A 22,791-nucleotide genomic window follows, 5' to 3' on the forward strand; every position below is an offset into this window, starting at 1 on the left:
TTGTGCATACTGCTGATAGACGTATAAAAAAAAAAATTAACATGCCTCCTTCTGTTGACATACGTACTATGAAAATTGTAAGTATAGCTGATAATTTTTAAACTTTATTATATAGAGAAGTATTTTTTTTTATATAAATAATACTAGGGTGTTGTATTGTGTTAGCCATTGTGAATGTAGTGAGAAGTCAGTCAAAATGACGCCTTTTATTGGCTATCTAACTAAAAAAGATTACGAAATGTAAGCTTTCTTCAGGCAGAACGCCCTGAAGGGGCCCGAGTTGCCTCCAAAGCTTGCATTTTGTAATCTTTTTTTGTAATAAAGTGCCTATCTGAATTAAGCCTTTTTTATGAATAAATAATGAAAAGGTTTTTTATTCTGAGCAGCAGAGTGACTTTTGGAAAGCATCCATTTCCACTCACAGTAAAGAGATCTGTGTGAAATGTCACCTTTGAGTTTGGGGAGATGCTCATTGAAGTATGGCAAAAAACTGGCTAACTGCTGCTGTGGACTATATTGTAATAATCCTAGTTTCCATTTACATATCCATAGAAATATTATTTTAAATATTTAACTCTTTCCACAAAACAATTTTACAATATTACCATTTTAATTTGGAAGGATTTTTTTTTTCTTTCTCTCACCTCCATGCAGGTTCAGGGTAAGGATCCATCGGTAGACATTACACAGGAACTAGTAGATGAGTCTGAAGAAGAACGCTTTGATGACCTCTCCTCCCCAGGACTGGAACTACCACCTTGTGAACTGAATCGGCTGGAAGAAGTAGCTGAACTAGTAGCATCCTCTTTGCCTTCCCCCCTACGTCGTGAGAAGTTAGCACTGGCTTTGGAAAATGAGGGCTACATTAAAAAACTTCTGGAACTTTTTCATGTATGTGAGGACTTGGAAAATCTTGAAGGACTACACCACTTATATGAAATAATAAAGGGAATTTTTCTCTTGAATCGGACTGCACTTTTTGAGGTCATGTTCTCTGAGGAATGTATAATGGATGTAATAGGTTGTCTGGAATATGATCCTTCTTTACCCCAGCCTCGAAAGCATAGGGAATTCTTGACAAAGACGGCCAAATTTAAAGAAGTAATCCCTATCTCGGACCCTGAACTGAAACAGAAAATTCATCAGACGTACAGAGTACAGTACATTCAAGATATGGTCCTTCCAACACCTTCAGTCTTTGAAGAGAATATGCTATCAACTCTTCACTCCTTTATCTTTTTTAATAAAGTGGAAATTGTTGGAATGTTGCAGGTAAGATTCCACTTGTATGGTACATATTTTGAATTGTTGCTTTGGACACACTAATTTTCTTGGTTTTAAAGAATTTTACATGTAATTGAAAACAACTTCTTTGTGCAGAAGAACTCCTTAAATAATGAGGTTTGAAATTGTATGTCTTCATATTTTTTGGCAACTTCAGAATTGGACTTCATATGTGCTTCTTCCCCACCACTCTACCACTATAGCCCAGATTGCAGTTCCTTAATTATTTACTGACAAGGTTTTTTTAATTCTGATTTTTAACATGCTTCAAATGGGACATCTGGTTCTTTGTAGATTAATGGTAGTTTTGTGCATCATTAATTTCCTGATTGATTTAACACCTGCTCCTTGGTAATCACAGTGCCTTATCTTTTTATATCTCTTGCATTCCACATGATGCCACACAGATAGGAGTATTTAACGTTAAGACAGTCCGGTTCAATTTTAGTGCACACTGGTGAATCTGTCAAATGTGGGCCACATCCTTAATTCAAATGGCTGCAGGTTGAGCCTGTATTTTTCTGTTATCCATCTTTTCTCTTATCTGTCATGGCCTCGGTCCCAACCCCTGACGGATAATCAAGGTTTTACTATACCAGTGATAGTTGAAGGCTATTTAGAATTATTAGAATAACTTAATAATCTGGATAGAGTTTGTGTGTAGACATGATTGAGACATTGGGATCTAATGACCCTAATATAATAGATTTCAGAGTGTTTTTAGTAGTGTTGAAAAGTGTAACTGTTAGAATTTGGTAGGGAAAATGTTTACAGGATGTGGAAAAGTCTAAAGGTAAACTGGGGCAAACTTGAGGATGGAGACTGTTGAAGTGCAGTAAAAAAGGTTCAAAAGCATCTACATGCAATGCCGGAGAAGCTCATCCTGAAATTTAGCAGTTCGGAATTAAAGAGAATTATTCAGATTATAGATAAGAGATTGCAAAAAAGGATACTGTAAAATGCACAGAAGACAAATCTTGCATGCTAACCAAAGTGTGTATGAGAGCAATTGTTGGAAATGATAACGGCAAAACTAAAAGGGATTTGGAGAGAATTATTGCAGAAAATGTGAAAGATGAGTGTGTTTTCAGTGCTTTAGTAATTAAGAGATGTTGCAAGAACCAGTGCCAAAGGTCTGAAAAACTAATGGTACCGGCCTTTTTAATTTTAAAAGTATCACTAGTACAGAGAAAGCTGGCACTGTGCTCCTCCATGACTTCATATAAAAATGTCAAAGATGAACTGCAGAACTTATGTCTACAAATGCATTGTGTTTATGCTGGAGAATTTTGGTGCGTGAGTGCAGGGTAATGAGGTAATTGTGCTTGTAATGAGCACTTTAATAAATGTCTTGAGTTCAAGCATCTGTCCTGTTTGCCTGCAGTTCCATGTTGCAGATCGAGGAGGGGAACCTTACACACATCCATAGCTGTGCACATATGACTATGGGATGTGGGAGGATTGCCAGTGCAAATGGCTGCCACAAGTAAACAGACACAAGATTAAAAAAAAAAAAAAAACTGGCGATTTGGCTTGTCTACAATGGGGGATGGCACGGGTTGATTATTTTTTCAAATTCCAGACTAACATTTTATTTTTAATTGCTTTGAAGAACAAGTGGCATCTATCTCCCTGTTAATGGTGCTTGTACCATGCTAACCGAGACAGCGATTGCCAAAACACGCACTTAGCAGGACAAATACTACCACATAGTTCACTGTTAGATTAATCTGTAAAATTTAAGTTGTCACATGTTTGGATTTTAAAGGCAATCTGCCATTCATTTGTGTAATCTGCAAGTGAAAGCACATGCATATGAATTTTGTACACTGAAGGATGTAAAGCTGCCTCCCAGTTAGAAATTTTGAGTACAGGTAATGACAACTAAATCATTTTTCTAATTCTGGATTGGTACAAAGGCATAAGCAATAACAAAATTTGAGCACTCACATAAGAAACCTTGAAAATATCAAACCAAAGGCTGTTTAATAGGAGTTCAAAAAAACTGACAAGTTTAAAGCTGCTTGTATGCAATCAAAGTTGGGACAAATTGCCTCAAAAGCTTGCATATTGTAATCTTTTTAGTTGGCCAATAAAAGGTGTTATTTTGCTTGACTTTTCACTACATTCATAATGGCTAACATGGTATAACACCCTAGTACTACAGGAAAATGTTGCAAAAAATAAGAGAAAGTCATCCTGAGTTTCTGACATTTGAAATGTGAATTAATTTGACTCCTCCATTAAATGTTGTTCAATAATTTTAACTAGCTAATGATGCAGATAGAAAAACTTACAATAGCAAATGTTACAAGCTTAAGAGTGGTTTATTTACAAACCAGAATGTTACAAAAACAGCCTTAAAGAGTTTGTTTAAATGGAAATTTTCCAGTATTCAAAGTATTGTGTGAAGTTTTTTAGTATAGATTTTAAGCAGTATTTTTCTCTTAATGGACAGAAAATGTCATAATTTAAAATATGCACATGGTGAGTAGTTTTATAATACCATTCTTTATAAATTATATGCCAAAATCGCCCCAAGATGATAAACCCCATTTGTTGTTACACTGGTGGATCCCCACCACTGCCACACATTAAAGTTCAAGCCATGGATTGTATTTTGATGGTTATGAATGCTAGTGCTTATTTAGTAAAATGATATAGTTGGGTAAGTACTTGATAGCTATACCAGTATTTTAAAGCTGTTACTGTTAGTATCCTTATATACAGTACTTTATATTGTTTTGCAGGAAAAGGCATAATATTGTTTACTTCAGCAATGGAGGTACTGTACTTAATAAAAAGCCATCAAATGGGATTTCTGTTTTAGATGAGGTATCCAAGGGTGTCAAGTCAGTGCAAAGATGCTAAGACTTGCATTGTGTGTGACGAGGATGGATAGGATTAGAAGCGAGTACATTAGAGGGTCTGCTCAAGTTGGACGGTTGGGAGAGAATGTCAGAGAGGCAAAATTGTGATGGTTTGGACATGTGCAAAGGAGAGATGCTGAGTATATTGGGAGAAGGATGCTAAGAATAGAGCTGCCAGGGAAGAGGAAGGCCTAAGAGAATGTTTATGGATGTGGTGAGAGAGGACATGTGGGTGATGGGTGTAATGGAACAAGGTGCAGAGGACAGAAAGATATGGAAGAAGATGATCTGCTGTGGCAACCCCTAACAGGAGCAGCTGAAAGAAGAGGAAGATCCAAGGGTGTCAAGTATTATAAAATTTCACTGGTACTGGTATTGAATACAGAAATTCTGGTATGATATCACTATTAGTAATTAAAGAACTGTCAAGGTAAAGGTGAAATGCACCAGTGGTGTTTAGATCACAGGACTTTATGGTGACCAGTACTTGGCTACAGGAGACCCTTTCGATTTTTATACTCTGCCAATACATGGAGGATGTCAGTGCTAAAATAAAGCCACCAAAACCAGCTGAATTGGGTCCTTTTACTGTGGAGAATCCAACACACAGTGCACTTTTCTGGGTAGGTATGTTAACTACAATGGCACTGTTTTAAAGAAGTACTGAGACCTGTTGCAGAAAAGAAGTTCTGTGTAAAGAAACATTTCAGTGGCTTGTCAGCTTTGTGCTATTCACTACATTTCTAACACGGCACTGCTGTCCCCAAGGGTATTATACAGTGAATTCTGAAAGTAGTCAGACCTCTTCACTTTCTGCACACTACTGCGCTGTAGAGTTTAAATTTGAATTGATAAATATCCAACTTTTTCCCATCAAACTATACTCAATGACCAATAATGACAAAGTGAAAACAGTTTTCATGAAGGTTTACAAATTCATTAAAAAATTTAAAAGCTGAAATCTCATTTATTTAAACATTCAGACTTTTAGTTTATTTTGAAGCACCTTTGGCAGCAATTCCAGCTTTAAATCTTTTTGGGTAAGTCTTCACAAACTTGACACACCTGGATATGGGCCATTTATCCCTTTCTTCCTCCAGATTCTCCTGGCCAGTCTATCAGCAGGATCATTTCTTTGGAAAAAAAACACAGAACAAATGTTTATTTATATTCATTCATTTTGATTTATTTCTGGGCCACTGCAGCCCAGGTTATCCCATGTGCGAGTTGAGTTGTGAAGGGAAATGAAAATATTTGTAAATATTATTTTAGTGCAGTTTGTCTATTTGGTTACTTTAATAGGTTTTCATTTTAGTTTTGTTTGTGAAAATGTTTTTTTTAATAGTATTTGTCTTCATTTTAGTTTGCATTAAAGATAGTAAACTTGTTGCTCTCCTGGAATTTCTGAACTGTGTATTTGAGTTATTTCATGTTGCATGTCTTTTTTTTCTGTTACTGCGCACTATCCTTACACATGAAAGTTGTATAATTACAGATTGGCCGCAGTGACTTTGGAGGTGTGTGCAGTGTGATGGGCTGCATCCCTATCCAGACTTGGCTTGCATTGGTTGCTCATTGTTGCCAGGATAGGCACCTTTTCCCTATGATTCTAAACTGTTTAAGTGGCTTAGAGGCCTTGAAGGTATAAGTTGCAATTCTGAATGCAAACATAGGTAAATAGAAGCAAAGCTCAACATTTTCATCAGTCACTTTAGTTTTGCTCGTGCTGTGTGTAGTGGGTTTTTTTTTTTTTTTTTTTTGATGCAGATTTATTAGAATCTGTGTGGTGTTGATTTATTTGGGTCACTGCTGAATCAACATTTAACTGGGAATTTTGGTTAGGCTTAATTCTCTTCTGTTAATTTAAAAAAAGTAACCAAGTGCTAATTAGCCACCAAATAAAAATTGCTGAAGTGATCCAAGGCTAATTCTCTTCCTTGTTTTGTCATCAGTTTTCTTATCAAGGCTTACATTATGGCTAAAAACAGTTTTACTCACTATATCAGAAATTGCCCCCACTAGTACCCACTTATGTAGAGTGGTGTTATAAAAAGTCTTTCTTTTTACAAAATGAGGGTGTCATGGCTATATGGTTTACCATGGGTGGCATGGCTACATGGAGTACACTAGCATCCTTATGCTTCCATAAGACCTGACAAGTGGATTAGCATCCAGATGTGTGGTTCTTGAATTTTATTTATCTGGCTGAGCTTCAACTTCACTTTGGTGTAAATAAGTCCATTTTTTATTTGGTGAAACAAATTGCTTCCTGTGAAGATATTGCTATGTTTAGTACTCGTGTAGTTTGTCGTCATTGCTCTGTCCTTGCGAAGGTAAAGCAATAAGTAATTTAATACCTTGGTACATAACTTGTAGCTATTTATGTAATCAGTCCTATTAGTTTATTGGCTATTGCGGATTTTGAGCTCTTATTCCATTCCTTCTTAATAAATTAGTGAAACTGTGTCCCCATACTGGCTCCATGTTTAGAATTCTGGCTTGAGACAACAAAATGGTGAAGTGAAGTAGGTAGATTTAGGTGTTTTTGATAAAGATCAGAGGTTGTTTTTAAGGTGGGTTAAAATTGTAATTAGATTAGAATGCTAAAAGATTAACTGCATGCTCCTTTCTCACCAGACAACCATTTGTAAAACTTTTGCTTTCACCAGATTTAAAAAAAAAAAAAAAAAAAGTGTTTCTATACTATCATTTTTATAGTGTACTCCAAATCTCCATAAGATGTTTTACTGTTTTAGAAAACATTTGGGTTCTGTATTACATGAGGCCCTCTTGTTTGATTCATAATGGGTCAAGTTAGGGATGCCCTAGTACCATATTTTTGATGATACAGAATACTTAATGACCACTGTAGGCCAAAACAGTACGGAATGAATGTTTTCATTTTCAACAAAATTTGAGAGAAATCAAATTTTATTTAAGGAGCATTAGTAAGTGAAGTGTTTGGATTTTAAGAAAGAAGAAATACTTTATTATAAGTAATGTATTTTTTTTTATTTGCAGTGAACTGATATAAACAATCTGGAGTTTTAATTAAAAAGAATATCATTATTGTAATTCTTTAGCTGAAATACTTGTCTGACATTTCAAAGCTCATTTAAGATGGGTTCTTTTTAGAAAGTGACATGTCGCATCTACCACAGATCAGTCTGTTTCTCCGTTCATCTCCCTTTGAAGCTGTGCTATAAAGTCCCTCATTGACCACATTGGTATATTGCGCTGACAAGTTTTTGTGCTGAAGTAGCTAAGGAAGGGAATTAGACTGTATTGCTTGTCCAATGGTAAAGAAAATAGTCTGATCTTGAGATATCTTACTTTTGAGTCCCAACACTCGTTTGGTACTTCAAAAAAGCTGTAACACTGAGCCAATATCAAGTACCAGGGCTGTAGAGTCAGTACGCAACCCCTTTGATTTCAACTTGGACTCCTCAATTTATGGTACCATCTAAGCTAATATACAGTACTGGTCAAAATTTTGTGATCACCCAGAAGTTTTCATGTGTCTATTGTCCTGAGAGAAGGCAGTGTGCTAGATCTGATCAGGATAGTAAAGGAATGGGAAGGCTCGGATGAGAAACTGTATAAGAGGATAAGAATATCTGAGTATGTAGTTTCTCAGACATGATATAGGTCCTTACTTGTTGTCTTCACTAAATTCCAGTGTCATCTGCAACGGAGAAAAGACAACTCTGGTGTGCTGATCATAATACACTTTTCTAGTCCTCTTCTGTTCAGCGTCAATTGCCTTTTAGCCTATTTAACTTTTTTGCTTTTATTTGCTAGTTTCACGTATGGCCTTTTTTCTTTGAAACTCTGTCTCTATGGTCAGAATGCCAGAATATTCTTTTTCTCTATTGCATATGACACTGGGATTTTCCATGTATTTAAAGAAGGTGTCAACTGAGGACCAGTAAGGTGTTTGAGAAATAAACTACAGATTCTGATGTCCCTATCCTTTTGTGCAGTTGTCCGTCTCGGCCTTCTTCCTCTTTCAGTGTACTGGTTATATACAGTTTGTGGCCTTCTCTTTAGACATTAATGACACTTTTGCCTGAAATCTTCATTGTATTGGCAAACTGTCGCACAGCCCTCAAACTGCCAAAAAAAAAGTCTTTTTTCTTAAAGTAGTTTTTATTTTGGCCAGGTTTGAGCCCAGAACCAAACTTTTGGAATACCAGTACCTTGTAACATAAGTGAACAGAATTACTGTGCTAATGCAATTTAGAACTTTTTTTCTGTAATAACTAATTAACATGTAAACAACTCTAAGCTTTAGGGAGTTTTAACATTAGGACAATGAAGGAGCTTATACAGAAAATGGGGTATGTGCATATGTGATGTTAACATCAGTCACACCTGGAATGCCTTTGCTGTATTTTTTTTTTTTTAACCAATTTAATGAGATCTAGATAAACGGGTATGAATTTCTATCAAAAGCATTCAAATTTCTGGATGCTCCAAACTTTCTCCACACTGCTCACCCAGTCATTACTCCTACTGTGCACATCCACTCTCCATACCACCCCGTGACATTCACGGTGCTAACTTGCTCTCCAACACGGTTGGTTGATAATAGCAAGGCAGAAAAGCAAATTATCTATTCAAGAATGTTGGATTTTAGTTTATGATAGAAAAAGAGCAATGAGCTGGTAATGAATGTCGAAAAAGAACAAAAAAGCTGCATATCGTAAAAATCAAGAACAGAGTTGTCCAATATACGAAAGAGAAATGTGAACAAAAATGCAACGTTTATACTAGAATGTAAGTTAGAGGATAACGTAATTCATGTTTTGGCATAGGTGTTAATGTAATGTTTTGTTTTTATTACACTTAACTTTTTATTACATTTTAGTATTCATTGGTATTTAAATACAGTTGTAGTGAAATTCTCAAGTAACTAATTTTCTTTCTATAGGAACTAAGGACCAAACTGTCTTCCTCCCGCGCCCCGCATACTCTTCTATATATCGTCTTTGAATACAATCACTTTTTCTAACAGATGAGTGCCCCAATACCCTTCAGGCAGGCTGTTCAGCTGCAAGATAGCGGGTGCCCAGTGCAAGCCCGTGGGGATTGGCAAGTGAAGGGAGCAGGGGATGGAGCCCCCTAGTATTAAAAATTTGTAAACATTGAGTAGCATTAAACAAAAGAACTTAAAGTTAAGAGTTTTTATATTTTTATTAAAAGGCTAGAAGAGAAGTTTGTAGGAATTAATATGTGAAATTGGACATTTTAAAACCTATTACAATTTACATTTAGTTGGAATCAGAGTTACAAGCTGTTTTTTTTTCTGTAATGTACCTATTCTAAACAAGGCTTCATTAAAAGTAGTTTTCGCCATTTCTTTAGCAACAGAAAAATATATATACTGTATATTCTCGCACAATCAATTGATATTGGCAATTAAACATTGCTTCAATGTAAATATATATGTACTTAGAGGTTTTAATAATTTTTAATCATTAATTACACTACAGCTTTTTTGCTATATTTATATGGGTGTTTTTCTGCAATGTATCAACTAGACATTTGTAATTCCTGAGGTGTAATTATAAATATGGATTACCCTTTTAATTATTTAGTACTTGTTTCTTACCAAAATGTATGCTGTATGACACGCAGCAACAAATAACAAACCTGGTACAATTTTTTTTTTTTTTTTTTAAAGCTGCAAATGTATCAAATGTTCTTACATTGTTTATTAAGAAGAGGTCAACATGCTTAAACAGTTTATAAATAACATATATTTTGCGTTTAAGCTAATAAGTCTTATTTACTAAACAGCAATTTCAAATTTGTCTATCTTCTAGTTAAAAATGTAAACAGCTACACTTATTTCACTGTCCAAACTCAAACAGGGTCATTGTTAATCTAAAGGACAAAAACTAAAAAGTTCTGAATTATTTAAAGTAGCTTTTCTTGCCATTTGCCTAATTGCACATTCCTTTTTGTCAGTTTATTACTCCACTTTTTTGTATAATGTAAAGGCTAGTATTCTAATCTCACTCTCTGATAAAACAGGCCTTGACTTTATCCTCTTAGTGTAATTTTTAGTGAAAATTGACTGATTTCAATTTGCGCTTTTTTTTTTCTCTTTTTTGTAACCAACTCTGACTTCACTGCCTGGCCAAATACACGTTCCAATGTGGGTTGTATTGTACCAACGTGTACCAAAGAGAAGTATCAATGTATCGGTTTAAATTTAAGCATGAAACTGCAAGATACAAGATTGTTTTGCAGAAACTACAGGGCAACTACACCCCACAATATAGACCATAATACTGCATCTGTTAACATATTTGGACATGTAATATATTGAGCCAGTTAAAAAAAAAAAAAAAAAAAACTTGGATCACATAATTATCATGCATTTTAGACTTGCTGTTACCTGTTTAGTCTTATTTGCATAAAAATGATTGTCAGTAGGTTGGTTTTAAATTTTTGGTGTATTTGTGTACTGAAGCAAGATGACTATTTTTGTAAGTTGTCTTTAGGTGGATAAATGTGTCCAGGTACATCTTAAATGTCTGTGTGTATTTTACATGCGTTTGTGAATTTCAGGATGATGAGAAGTTCCTCACTGACCTCTTTGCACAACTAACTGACGAAGCAACTGATGATGACAAAAGACATGAGTTGGTAAGAATTCAGTTTGCCAGTGAAGTGCACTTATAATTTGTTAAAATATATTCTATTGGAGCACGTCCGTTTTAAGGGTTAACTCTACTGTTGTGTTAATAATTCATTACTTGAATTCAGAAATGCATTTTAATATGTGATGCATTTGAATATTCAGATATTGTATTGAAAAGTTGAAAATGTTTCCAGTCAGCATTGTCAATGCTGCACTGTACAATGATTTTTATTTTAACCCTTCACTGCTCCAATCTAAATCTTTATATTTACGTTGTATAGTGTCTGTTAATAAAATAAGCATCCCTTACAATGACAGTGAGCAGCTGTTCCTTTTTCCTGGCTAGAGCTTACTTAAGATATTGATAGTCACAGTTAAAGATTAATTTTCTAATACATGCAGTGTCTAATTGTGGATTATCTGTGTGTTTAAATTGATGTGTTGAAAGGGAAATCGTGAATTTTTTTTTTTTTTTTTTTTGCCCTGCAAGTCTCGTTATTCCCGTTTATACAGCAGAGCTGTAAAGATTTTGTACAAAGAAAAAAAAAATGGCAATTTCTCTTTGCTGTGGTAGGTGAGTAGTAGTGTTTTGTCTCTATAAAGGAAGGATGATATTTGATTTTGTGCTTTAAAGGGTGCAATTTCTAGACTCTGTAGTTTTATAGGGTGACTTAAGTGCTCATGTGGGTATTGATGGAGATACCTGAAGTGGTATAATTGTGGGGAAAAGGCCAGGTAGTGAATTTTTGTGGTAGTCATGGCTTATTCTTAAGCAGAAGGATTCTCCTAAGTTTATCTGGTACCACAGTACCTTGGGCTAAATGTCTGTTTTTAGATTTTTTTGGGTTTGTCAGCCAATTTGACACCACTTGTTCTAGAAACTCTGGTACAGATCAGTGTCGATCTGTTAGCTGATAATCATCATTTGGTACTGAACTAGCACAGAAGGACTGAAAGCACAGTACAAACCTGAAGGACCAAAGTTTGTGGCAATAGTGATCTCTTTGGTGAGACCAGCTAATGTCTCTAGTTGAAGTAAGTTCAACTCTCGCTCCCAGAAGAGCTTCTCCTAAATATTGGTAGAGAATATGGACATGGAATCTGAGTGAACCCTTTTCAAGATCTTAGTAGTGGAGGCAGCTACAAGAAATTATGATCAGATGATTGTTGACTCTGGTCATGGTGAAATCCCTAGGACTAATTGGCGGATACCAGAAGCAAGTAAAGTTAAATTAAGAAGCCTTATATGCAGTGTTGGCTGTGTGCTTCCAAATTTAACTGAGAGGACAAAAATTGCAACAAGGTTAAACCAAGCAAAAGCGTGTGTGTGTGGGTATGGGGCTTAAGGACATTGAGTTTTTTTATTTTTTTGTTTTTTTTGTGTTTTATGTTTTTTTTTTTTTAATATATTAAAAAAGCTTTAGTTAATGGGAATGTATTTGACGGCTCGGGAAAGGTAACCATGGCATTGCACGGGTTGTTCTTTGCAAGGCTGAGAAAATGTTTACCTCAACTGTGAGTGTTACTGAGCAGTGAAAAGCGCACTTAATGTCCACTCTGAGGAGGAGGCAGTCCCACGCACATTGGTTGGCATTTGATCTGTTTATGGTTGGGGTCACTTTGGTGATTAAAAGCTCCATAGTGGCAAAGTTACTGGGTTAAATATCTGACCAAAGTTGCTTGAAAGACTGGGCTGTTCACTGTCAGCCAAACAAAACACACTTTTATGAGTAAGATTGGCACAACCAGCTCAGGACTGGCAGAATCGCATGGTGATCTCCCTTTTCTAAAAGTGGCCTATAGTCTTTGTTGTAATTATCAAGGGATCACCCTTTTCAGGGAACTGGAACAGTTGATTGTCTGATTCAGGAGTTGCAATGTGATTTGTGTCATGGCACTGCAAACGGTATACCAACTCTTTGTCCTTGAGGTGGTATTTCATGGTTGATAGTTATTTGTCACTTTTGTCTGCATTGGATTTTGGATTTGGAAAAAGCTTATGATTGTGTATGCCATTGCTTGTTGTTAATTATCTTCAATAAGGCAGATTCCAGGATTGCTGCTGTTTTGTCATTTGGTCCCAGTATTAGAGAGTGGACTTAGTCATGTGTCCAGATACTTGGTGTCCAGTTGAGTTCGGTTTAGGCGTTGGACTCTGCCAAGGTTGCGTCTTGTCTCCTCTCCTGTTCATGATTTTCATCGACAGGATATCAAGGCACAGCCAAGGCTTGGAGAGTATGCGGTTTAGGAACCTAAATGTTGCATCTCAGCCGTTTGCAGATGATGTCGTCTTGGCCTCATCAGACTGATCTCCGGCACACACTGGAATGATTTGCTGCTAAGTGTGATGCGGCTGGGATGAGAGTTAGCACCTCCATATCAGAGGTTATGGTCCTCACCTGGAAAAAGAGGGTCTTGTTCCCTTCAGGTAAGGGGTAAGCAACTTCCCCAAAGTGGAAGAGTTTAAGTACCTCGGTTGTCTTGTTCACAAGTGAGTGTAGAGATGCTCATGAGTGGACTGTCAAGTTGTTGTTTTATCTTTTTAATGTGGCAGACTGTTACTAACTTTATATACAGTAGGAGTGAAAAGTGAATTCCTGTAAAGCTGCCTGAAATATAATGCCTGTCATGATTTTGTTTGACACCTTCTATGATTTGAACAAAATACATAAAATCTAAGTAGCAACTATTGTTCAGCTTAGGTGCTTTTTACGCAATTGGAAAGAGAATGCATTTTTAAAGTGCAGCTTTTTGATGCATATGTCGTAGCTTACTTATACAGCACAATCATTTCTTCCCATTTTTTTCTGTAGGTAAATTTTCTAAAGGAATTTTGTGCTTTTTCTCAAACACTGCAACCTCAGAACAGAGATGCCTTCTTCAAAACTTTGTCAAATATGGGCATTTTACCAGCATTGGAAGTTATCCTGGTAAGTAATGAAGTAGGTTAATGTCAAAATTATATATATATAAAAAAAAAAAAAAATTGCTTTGGCCTTCAAGAAATAATCTAAATGAAAATGTTTCAAGATCGTACTTTAAAAACCTTAAAACAATTTTTCATTTTTAAAAATTTTTTTCATTTTGTATGTTTTTTAATGTTTTAAATGTTTAAACACAGAACAGAGCATTTCATTTTGAAATTTTACTGTTATTTAAACTTTTTTAAGTTGATTTTTCATCTGTTCTGATTTTTAAAAAGTTGCATTGGGTTTAAATGTTACATATTTAGATATGTTCAGATATTTGTAGACTTAATGCCCCTTTTATGTGCCCTAGTAGGTATACATGTGTTACAAAACACGCATGCCATTTTAGAGAACATAGCACCTAAAATTCTGCAGTTAGGGATATTTTAACATTTTATCTCAGCAACTCTATCGGCTGCCTTGTTGATCGAAAAGATAAATGAAGTTTCAGACATCTTTTCAAGATCTGACAAAAATCCTAGATGGAGTTTCACTTGATAAGGAAAACAAAGCATTTGATTATGTTGCGCATGGCTAGCGATACATGCTGCAAATGAATTGCTCTGAACAGTTAAGTACTCATTACCATTTAATGCAAATTAGTTTATTATCAGTGAAGTTGAGTGTTTTTTATTGAGCGTTTTAAGGATTTTTCCTTTTAAGTATTTTGTGCTCTTCAGAATCCTTTTGACAGGTTAGCTGCACACCACTTTTCAGTTTGAGAAGCCAACCATCATGTTGCTTTGTAATCTCCAAAGTCCAGAATATAAGGTTGAGGTCTCTTGAAGGCAAATTTTTGATTTTCTACTCGCAAGCCGACAATAAGAAACATTGTGTGTCTGTTTCTGTAATTGCACATGATCACAAAATATCACTCTTATGTAAACTGGGGCGCAATAAGCCTTTACATATTTAACAAATGGTGATTGAATGTACAAAATTTTGTACTGCAGTGAGCAAGTGGTTCCTTTTTATTTTGGTAGAAACCATTTAGTAATGATATAAAAATTCTAAATACTTTAGTCACTAAAGTATTTAGCAAAAAACTGCAAAGTTAATAAATAGCACCAAACTAGGTATTAAAGGAAGGCACATAAAGCATAACAAAAGTTTGTCCTAAACCTTAGTAAAGTCCTGCAGTCTAGGTAAGCACAGCGTTAGATACAGAACAAGTGCCTACTATGTGAACTTTAACTTCTGTTGAGTTTATCTTCGATTATATGCCTGCTGTCTTTAGACCTGCAAATATTTTTTGATGCTCATCTTGGAATTCTTGATTCACATTTACTACATAGTATCTAAGTTAATGTGCTTAATTGGTTCCCAAAAAGTGGTGGTATTGTGAGGAACTGCGTGCATCACTCTTTTGTAGTGTAAGGTTAGGGGTTTGCTCATCAGTTACACAGGGCACTGCATTAGTTTCTCGCAACCTATGATTTGGTTTGATGGACCCAGTCGCAAATGACTTTACACAATTTATTTTTGTTGATCAGTTTATCTACATTTGCTTTAGAGAGAGGCTAAGTCATGTGCTAGGCTGGCTCTGTGTGCAAGCCAGTTTCTCTTTACTGTGATTGCCTAATTACTGGCAGCAGTGGAGTATTGCAACTACCCCATTGCAGTGGGTGATATACTGGTTGATCAGGATTACCAGATGAATTTCCTCCCCAATGGATTTTGAGAACCATTTTACTTCCATACTAAAAGATAGTGAAAAACTTGAACACATTTAAATATACAGTTTTCTTATACCCACTTGGTAGCGTTCAAGTGAGAGAGAATGAAGCTGTGCTTTTGTTGGTTCAATTGAGGTGAACACATGTACTCAAATCCATGAGTAACCAAGTGTTTACAAGTGTTTCAATGGGTAAAAGATGCAGTTATGTTAGTTACATTAATCAGTAATAGATTTGTTTAAAAAATGTTTCATGATGAAAAGTATATACAAGTACATTATATCGGAATTTAGAAAAACTCATCTTTCAGTTATTTTATGCTATACTACTCACTGTGACCACCACAGCACGTTCACATTTTGCCCTTGATGAACAATATTTCCCAAACTTGGATATGTCCCATGTCTGATCATATTTATACCTTATGCAAACCGCTCCAAGTTTTGCTTAGTACTGTGATAACACCTCAGTTTTTAAAGGGCCTTTGTCCAGTTGATTTGGATCACATTAGATTGAGATTGCCATGTTTTCATCTACATAAAGGGACCAGACTATAGGGAAATTGCTCCACAGGAACTAATTATGGAAACACCTTGAATCAGTTAAACCCTCAACACAACAAAAACATCAACCTGCTCAAATAAGTCAAACTGAAACTTGCATAAGCAGGTACACTTGAAATCAGTGGAGATCAGTTGATGGTTGCAGTTAGTTGTGTTAAAGCAATAGTCTACTAAAAAATAACATATCTATTACCTGCTTCACATTGTAAGTGATGGATGTACAAGACATTTCTTCAGTTCAAAAGCTCAAGCTTACTCTGGCATGCTGCACTGTTGTGCATGGGGTGATTTTTACAGAAATGGGTAGCTTATTCTTTTAAGCATTTTCCATTCTGAATCAGTCATTTTATATGCTTTTGATAAACTTTTGGCTTTGACTGACAAGGTGGTCAGAATTTTGCCAAAATTCCCCTAACTTTGACAGAAACCCTAAGTTCAAATATTAGGTGCTGTCTCTTGCAGTATATGTGCTGCCTTACTACTCCATGGTGGTTCCTTGCAATAACATAACATATTTAAAGCAAAAATGCACATATTAATTCTAAATGTTTTAATTAAAGGGTTAAAATGTGGTTTTACAAGGTCAATAATTAATTGAACTTGCCTGTGACAAACTAACAGTCAGCAACACAAAATATCTTGAGCCAATAAGCATGAAACTACAAGGTTTTGACAGTGTAATTTGCTGCACCTGACAGGTCATTTTGTCATTGCTAATGGGATTACTTGTTAGGCATGAAGTGCTAGTTTCCAACCAACTAACATATGCATTTATAAAGTAAAGGCAATATAGCCTCCTCCTTCTTTATGCTTGTGATATTATTCTAAATATTTAGGAGTATCATATTTAACATTAGACAGTATTTTCCACTAGAGAGCGCTAGCTCCCTGGTTGGAATAAGTTCTTTTACAATTGTGGCGTCTTTAGTAACCCAAAACTATATAGATATAATATTAAAAGGCGATACCTCTCCCATAGTGATACAGCGGTAAGAAATGACATAAGAGAAGATAACTTGGCTTTCTTTAATGACGATTTATGTGGCATTACAGATGAAGGAAGCCATAGCAAGACTTTTATCAAGGTGGGATTTCGATGTATACAGTCTGCCATTTTCGTTGCTGCGCTGGAAGGGTTCTCGGGACCAGATGACGATGTCCCCCATCCATCCATCGGCTTTGAGGTGTTCGGCTGCTGTCCAAGTCTTTTATACTGTTTTCTCTACATGCAGGCCCTTACTTAGGTAAATCATGCCATTCCAAACAAGGCAAAGAGAGGCATACTTACTCTTAACACAAAGAAATAGTGCATGTTGCCCATTTGTCTCTGTCTATCTTGTCCTATGATTGTCTTAGTTCTAAATGCTGAGCCCGTTTATACTAAATCTTGCTCAGCTCTTCATGTAGAAAGAAAAGGAAACTTTAAATATTCACACAGAGCCCAGTGACATTAAACTTATTATTCTGAATACAGACAGGGAAAAGCCACCCACCATCAGTACTCCAATTAAATGAAACTCATTCAAACATTAGCTCTTTTAGGGCGGGTATCGACTTTTGTTAACAGGAGGGGTTGAGGGAGCATGTCGACAAAAGTCGACATCCAGGGGTAGAGGGCGACAATCAGCTGTTAATAGAGACAAAACTCACTGTTACATCACAGGCATTCCCTCTCTGCTTGGAGGAATGTTAGACTCATTGACTCTGCATCTAATCCTTGCGTTTGCGTTAAGTTACGAAATGTAAACAAAGGCAAGATGGCATCGACATCTCACGAGGGAGCGAAGCGAGTGCAGTAAAGAAAATAATCGGCAGAAAACGTTTTGCGCATTATCGTTGAGTTGGACTCTGATTTTTCAGATACTGATTTTGTTGACCACGATCATGAGATCGAGCAAGAGAGTGAGGAACTGGCATCAGCTGAGCGGACACCAGCCGATTCCGCCCCAGCTGATCAGCTGCCTGCTTAGCGCGGCCAATGCACCTACGGCAAGGTTCATGTGGGAGGAATACCCAGACATTGATCCATGGGAGCCCAACTGGCTACCGGACTTCGCAAGACAGCATGGTTTGCTGTTGGACACAACAGATTACTAGCCGCTGGACTAGGCTGCTTTCTCCTGATGCTGCTTTTCAGCTACTGTCAGACGAGACACACAGGTATACAGAGCAATGTTTTGAATTGCGGGCTGTGCTTGCACTGCATTCTCATTTTTCAAAGTGGAAACCCACAACAAAAGACAAGATGAAGGGCTTTGTGGCATTACAAATAGAGATGGGACTAGACTGGTGATATAACTTCAGGGAGCGTTGGTCTAAATGTGCTTTGTCCCCTGGTGGCTTTGGACTGGTTATGCCGCGTGATAGGTACGTGCAGCTGCAAAGTTTTATTCACTTCTGTGACAACCAGAAGCAAATCCCAAGGGGTGAGCCAGGCTATAACCCCATGTATAAAGTTCAGCCCCTGATTGACATTGTGGAACCAACACGTAAACAATTTTATCAGCCTGGCTGTGATTTGTCTGTGCATGAATCTATGATAAAATAAAAGGGACGCCTTTTTTTCTGCCAATATATGCCAGACAGGCCCACAAAGTATGGCATAAAGGATTTTGTACTGGCAGAAGCAAACACTGGTTTCTGCGTGAAAGTAATTATATACAGGAAAGTATTTCTTTCAAAGAGAGAACTGTCCCTTGACAAGTCGGGTTGGGCTGGAGCTGCTTTAGGGCTTTGAGCATTTGGGTCATGTTGTGTACATGGACAATTTTTATACATGCCCAGAATTGTTCATGGAGCTACAGAGTAGGGGAATTGGAGCTTGTGGCACAGTGAGGATGAACCATAGACACATGCTTTCACAGTTGAAGCCAGACAGGCTGAAGAGGAAAAGAGGTGACAATCCGGTTTTCATGCGGGCGGAAAACTTGGTGGCATTGGCGTGGCACGATGTCAAATGGGTGACTTATCTCTCAACAGTACACAGTAACAATATATGTGAGAAAGTGCAGCAACAGATAATTGAAAAGGAGACACCAATGTAACACGTATTGTAAGTAGTACAATATGGCAATGCATGTAATTGGCTGCTTTGAGTGATATCCTGCTTTGCAGGACTTTGCTGTGTAACGTATGTGAAATCATAGTATGCAGGCTTGTACAACATGCAAGACCGTAACATTTGTCAAAAGTAAATATTTTTTGCTTTGTGTGGTTTTTTTTTACATTTTTTTTTTAAAGTTGGCTTTTTGGAAAAATATTTGGCCCTGGGAGAAAAGAAACAAAACAAAAAAAAAAAAAAGCCCTAAAAGAGTTAAGGAATACGCAAGTATTGGTCACTCTGGTCATCTGGTGGAATGCATAGAAAACCTACTGAGACCGATTAAGCGTGTCTTGAAAGTGGTAACCAGTGCTCTCCAAATGGTTAGGCAAAATTGGGGCATTCCAGCAATTGGTTTATATGTTGCAAAAAACTGCATAAAGCACTGTTATTACTGAGAATATAATAAAACTTCAGTTAATCACCTGACTGCAAAGCTCCTTTATAACAAAGTCTATAAAAAATACACAATGGCAAATATGCAAATTCAAGGTCCATTCTGCCAGTTACAATTATAAGTAACAATGTTGTATGTTGCCAATATTGTGTGTGCTATAGTATGCAAAATTATACATGACTACTTAGTTACTTCATGTGTGCTGCAGTTGCCTTAATATTTCTTAGAAAGTAGTAGGCAGCCGTAATTGAAGCCCACATATTTCTCCATAAGAAATATGTATATTGCAAGTACCAACCAGGTTTAGCTGGCATCCCACCTGGGATACTCCTAAAATTGGTCCATGACCATGGTAGACATGTGGAACCCAGCAGTGCATGATGGGACTTGTAGTTTTGAGTCACCCCTGCTGAGTCACAGGTGAGTTGCTAGAGGGCACTGCAGGGATAAGAGATTCCTACTTTTCGGGACTTCTGCCGGACCCAGATGTTCTTCCTTTGGGCTATGCCCTTTCACTGGAAGTACTCTTGGCTCCAACGTGAAAAGAGGCCGTCTAACTTCTTTCAGTGAGTCAGAACTGTGAGGATGGAAGGGACACTTGCTGGAGGGACTGAGAGAAGACGGGAGGAGAAAGAAAGATAAAAGAAAACCATTGTGTTTATTGGTGATTGTCTGACCAAGAAACTTGTGAAGTATCTTATAATAAACGCCTCTATTATTTAACCTGTGACTGTCTGTGCTAGCTTTTTCCGGGGTTTGGGGCTTAGGGTTGCCCCCTATCTGTTACAGTATGTTTGAATAGATTTGAATGTGAAATAAAAATTCTAGGGTGTACCTGCACATCATCACCACATGATATATCCAGAATTTACAAGCGCAATATGCATATGCACTCTTAACGATAAATTCACTTTCATTTATTAAGTTGCAGTGCAGATGTTAAACAAGCGAAATGTGCACAGCTTGAATCTCAATACTGATAAATTCCAAGATACTTCATTATTCTTTGGCAGGTTTGCTCAGGCGTTACGTCTACTGGAGAGTAAATCTGCAACATCATATAGTGAAATGAAGCTTACCTAATATGTATAATGTCAAAATGAAAGTGAAGGACAGAACTATATACCCTCAGCAGAGCTTACCATGTTCTGTAGAGAAAAAAAAACAGAAGTCAATTGTGCATTTTTTTTTTTTTTTAATTGTAGTACATTTTTGAGTGTGTAGGAAAGCCAGTGACTTTTAATGCACTGGAAAAAGCCCTTTTAGGAAAAATGTTTCTTCTCTAGATAAAGCTATGCAGACACTGTGGTCTAGTGGCTAAAACTTCTACAAGGGTATTGGGTTTTCTTCCTCCACATCACCTTGCAGACCTGATGAAGTTTCTTTGTCTGGTTGTATTTAGACTATAAAACAAAAAGTGTTGTAATCCTGATCTTGTATGTTGATTTGGATTAAGATGTCACCCAAGTACTGAATGCGTTTGTGGTGTTATGGGTCCACAGCTCTTCCAGCAAAGGCCATTTCATTTTAAATAATCACCGCGCTCGTGCCTTAGCAAGGGGGGCGTGGTGGCTGTAGCAAGCCGCAGGGCGATCTGCGGTGTGGGCGGTTTTCACCTAAGTGCACAGGTGGGAAACTGCCCACATCCATGATTGTTCCGGTGGCTAATGGGCTGCAGCTGCCATGTCCTCCCCGCGTATATAGCTAAGCGTGAGCCGGTTAAGGGGGAAGTAAAAGAAAGAGACTGAAAGAAACGGAGGTTGCAGGAAGGAAGAATGAAAGGGAGAGAGCGAGTGCGCCGGTGCGAGTGAGTGAGTGAGTGAACAAGCTCACAGCAGCTGAACAGACAACCTGGGTGTGAGGCCGACACCCCAGGCGTAGTTGTCGTCACTCCCTCAGAGCTTTATGAAGGACGGGAGTGACGAGAAAGTGGATGATTCTCCACGGAAGACCGCGGGGAATCGGGACTTGGGAACGTGGTGTTCACCACGTGAGAGCCTTGGCCGTTGGTGGATTTCCCAGGTCACTGTCAGGGTAAGCCGACTGGAGCCGAGGATCGGAAAGGCTACTGACAGTTGCAGTAGGAGCAGGTGGAAGGCCAGCTGCAGAAAGAGCGTCTCGCCTGTAGAGCAGCCCAAACGGGAGTAGCAAGGGGACCGCCAGAGTAACTAAGAAGCACTGGGATTGTCATTTGTTTTTAAAGACTGCTTCCTGTAGATGTTTGAACCTCGTTTTAAAGGATTGTTGTTTTTGTGTCTCTTAATCTCCACGTTTCTTTAATGGATTGTTTATTTATTTATTTATTGAACTTTGAAAACTGCACTATTGCACTTTGTGATTTTATTTTAATAAAAGCACTTTGCACTTTAAACATCATCCCCTTTGCTCAATTGTTTATTGCCTCACTGTCTAGCTCATCGGTGACATTACCGACGGTGATGGGTTCAAGGGCTCCCTAATAGAAGAGGAGCATGGAGCTGAACCCGCATCATCACAGCATTTATTTATCATTTAGTTATTAACTTTTCCTAACCAAATTGTTCGCATATTTTCAGAGGATAAAGGCAATTGGCTGTTTTTTCTTAAAGCTAAAACCACTCCATGTCCCAGAATATATATTAGTCTAAATTGTGTAAATTACATTGAATCTTCATTGTCCTTGTGTGTAACTTGTAGTGTTATGTTTATTTAAATCATAATTTGTGTCCTTTTTTTCCCTCCCTACCAGGGAATGGATGATATCCAAGTTCGTAGTGCGGCCACTGATATTTTCTCTTATTTGGTTGAGTATAACCCATCAATGGTACGAGAATTTGTAATGCAGGAAGCTCAGCAAAATGATGATGTAAGTGGTGTTCTCAGTCATTCTGTATGCTTTTTTTTCCTATATAAATGTTGCTTTTTATAATGTTAGGTGGTTTCTAGATTACAGGAAATATTTATATTGTGCTTTTTAGAATGAAGATTATTGAGCAATTACCCCTTATTACTCCATGCAGTTCACTTTGAAATACTGGCATACAGTGACTATAAAGATGTTTTAAAGCATGTATAATGTTATTAATTTGCTTACTATTCAAAGTTTAATCCTTTCCCATTAAAATACTATATTCCATCCTTATCTGGAACTCTTCATTAGCTTTACAACCTGCCATAAAGACTGCTACACAGGCAACTCCAAGTGAAGGCTGGGTATTCACATTATCACTTGATAGCTAAGATTATTTTTGTTCACAGGTCAGATGTTTATCCAGTGAAAAATGAGCATAAGTGTGCAGTT

At 37.1% G+C, this 22,791-nt stretch overlaps 1 protein-coding gene across 2 annotated transcripts in view; it reads left to right on the forward strand.

Moving 5' to 3' along the window:
* smek1 (SMEK homolog 1, suppressor of mek1 (Dictyostelium)) overlaps positions 1 to 22,791 on the forward strand; it is a 74,191-nt gene that overhangs the window by 21,805 nt on the left and 29,595 nt on the right. For both annotated transcript variants that reach the window (XM_028821831.2, XM_028821832.2), the window contains exons 4-7: positions 655 to 1,272; positions 10,734 to 10,811; positions 13,620 to 13,736; positions 22,240 to 22,356. In XM_028821831.2, coding sequence (XP_028677664.1) covers positions 655 to 1,272; positions 10,734 to 10,811; positions 13,620 to 13,736; positions 22,240 to 22,356 — 930 coding nt within the window. The remainder of the gene's footprint in view (positions 1 to 654; positions 1,273 to 10,733; positions 10,812 to 13,619; positions 13,737 to 22,239; positions 22,357 to 22,791) is intronic.

This window comes from Erpetoichthys calabaricus, chromosome 16, assembly GCF_900747795.2.
Source record: "Erpetoichthys calabaricus chromosome 16, fErpCal1.3, whole genome shotgun sequence".
Taxonomy (NCBI): domain Eukaryota; kingdom Metazoa; phylum Chordata; class Cladistia; order Polypteriformes; family Polypteridae; genus Erpetoichthys; species Erpetoichthys calabaricus.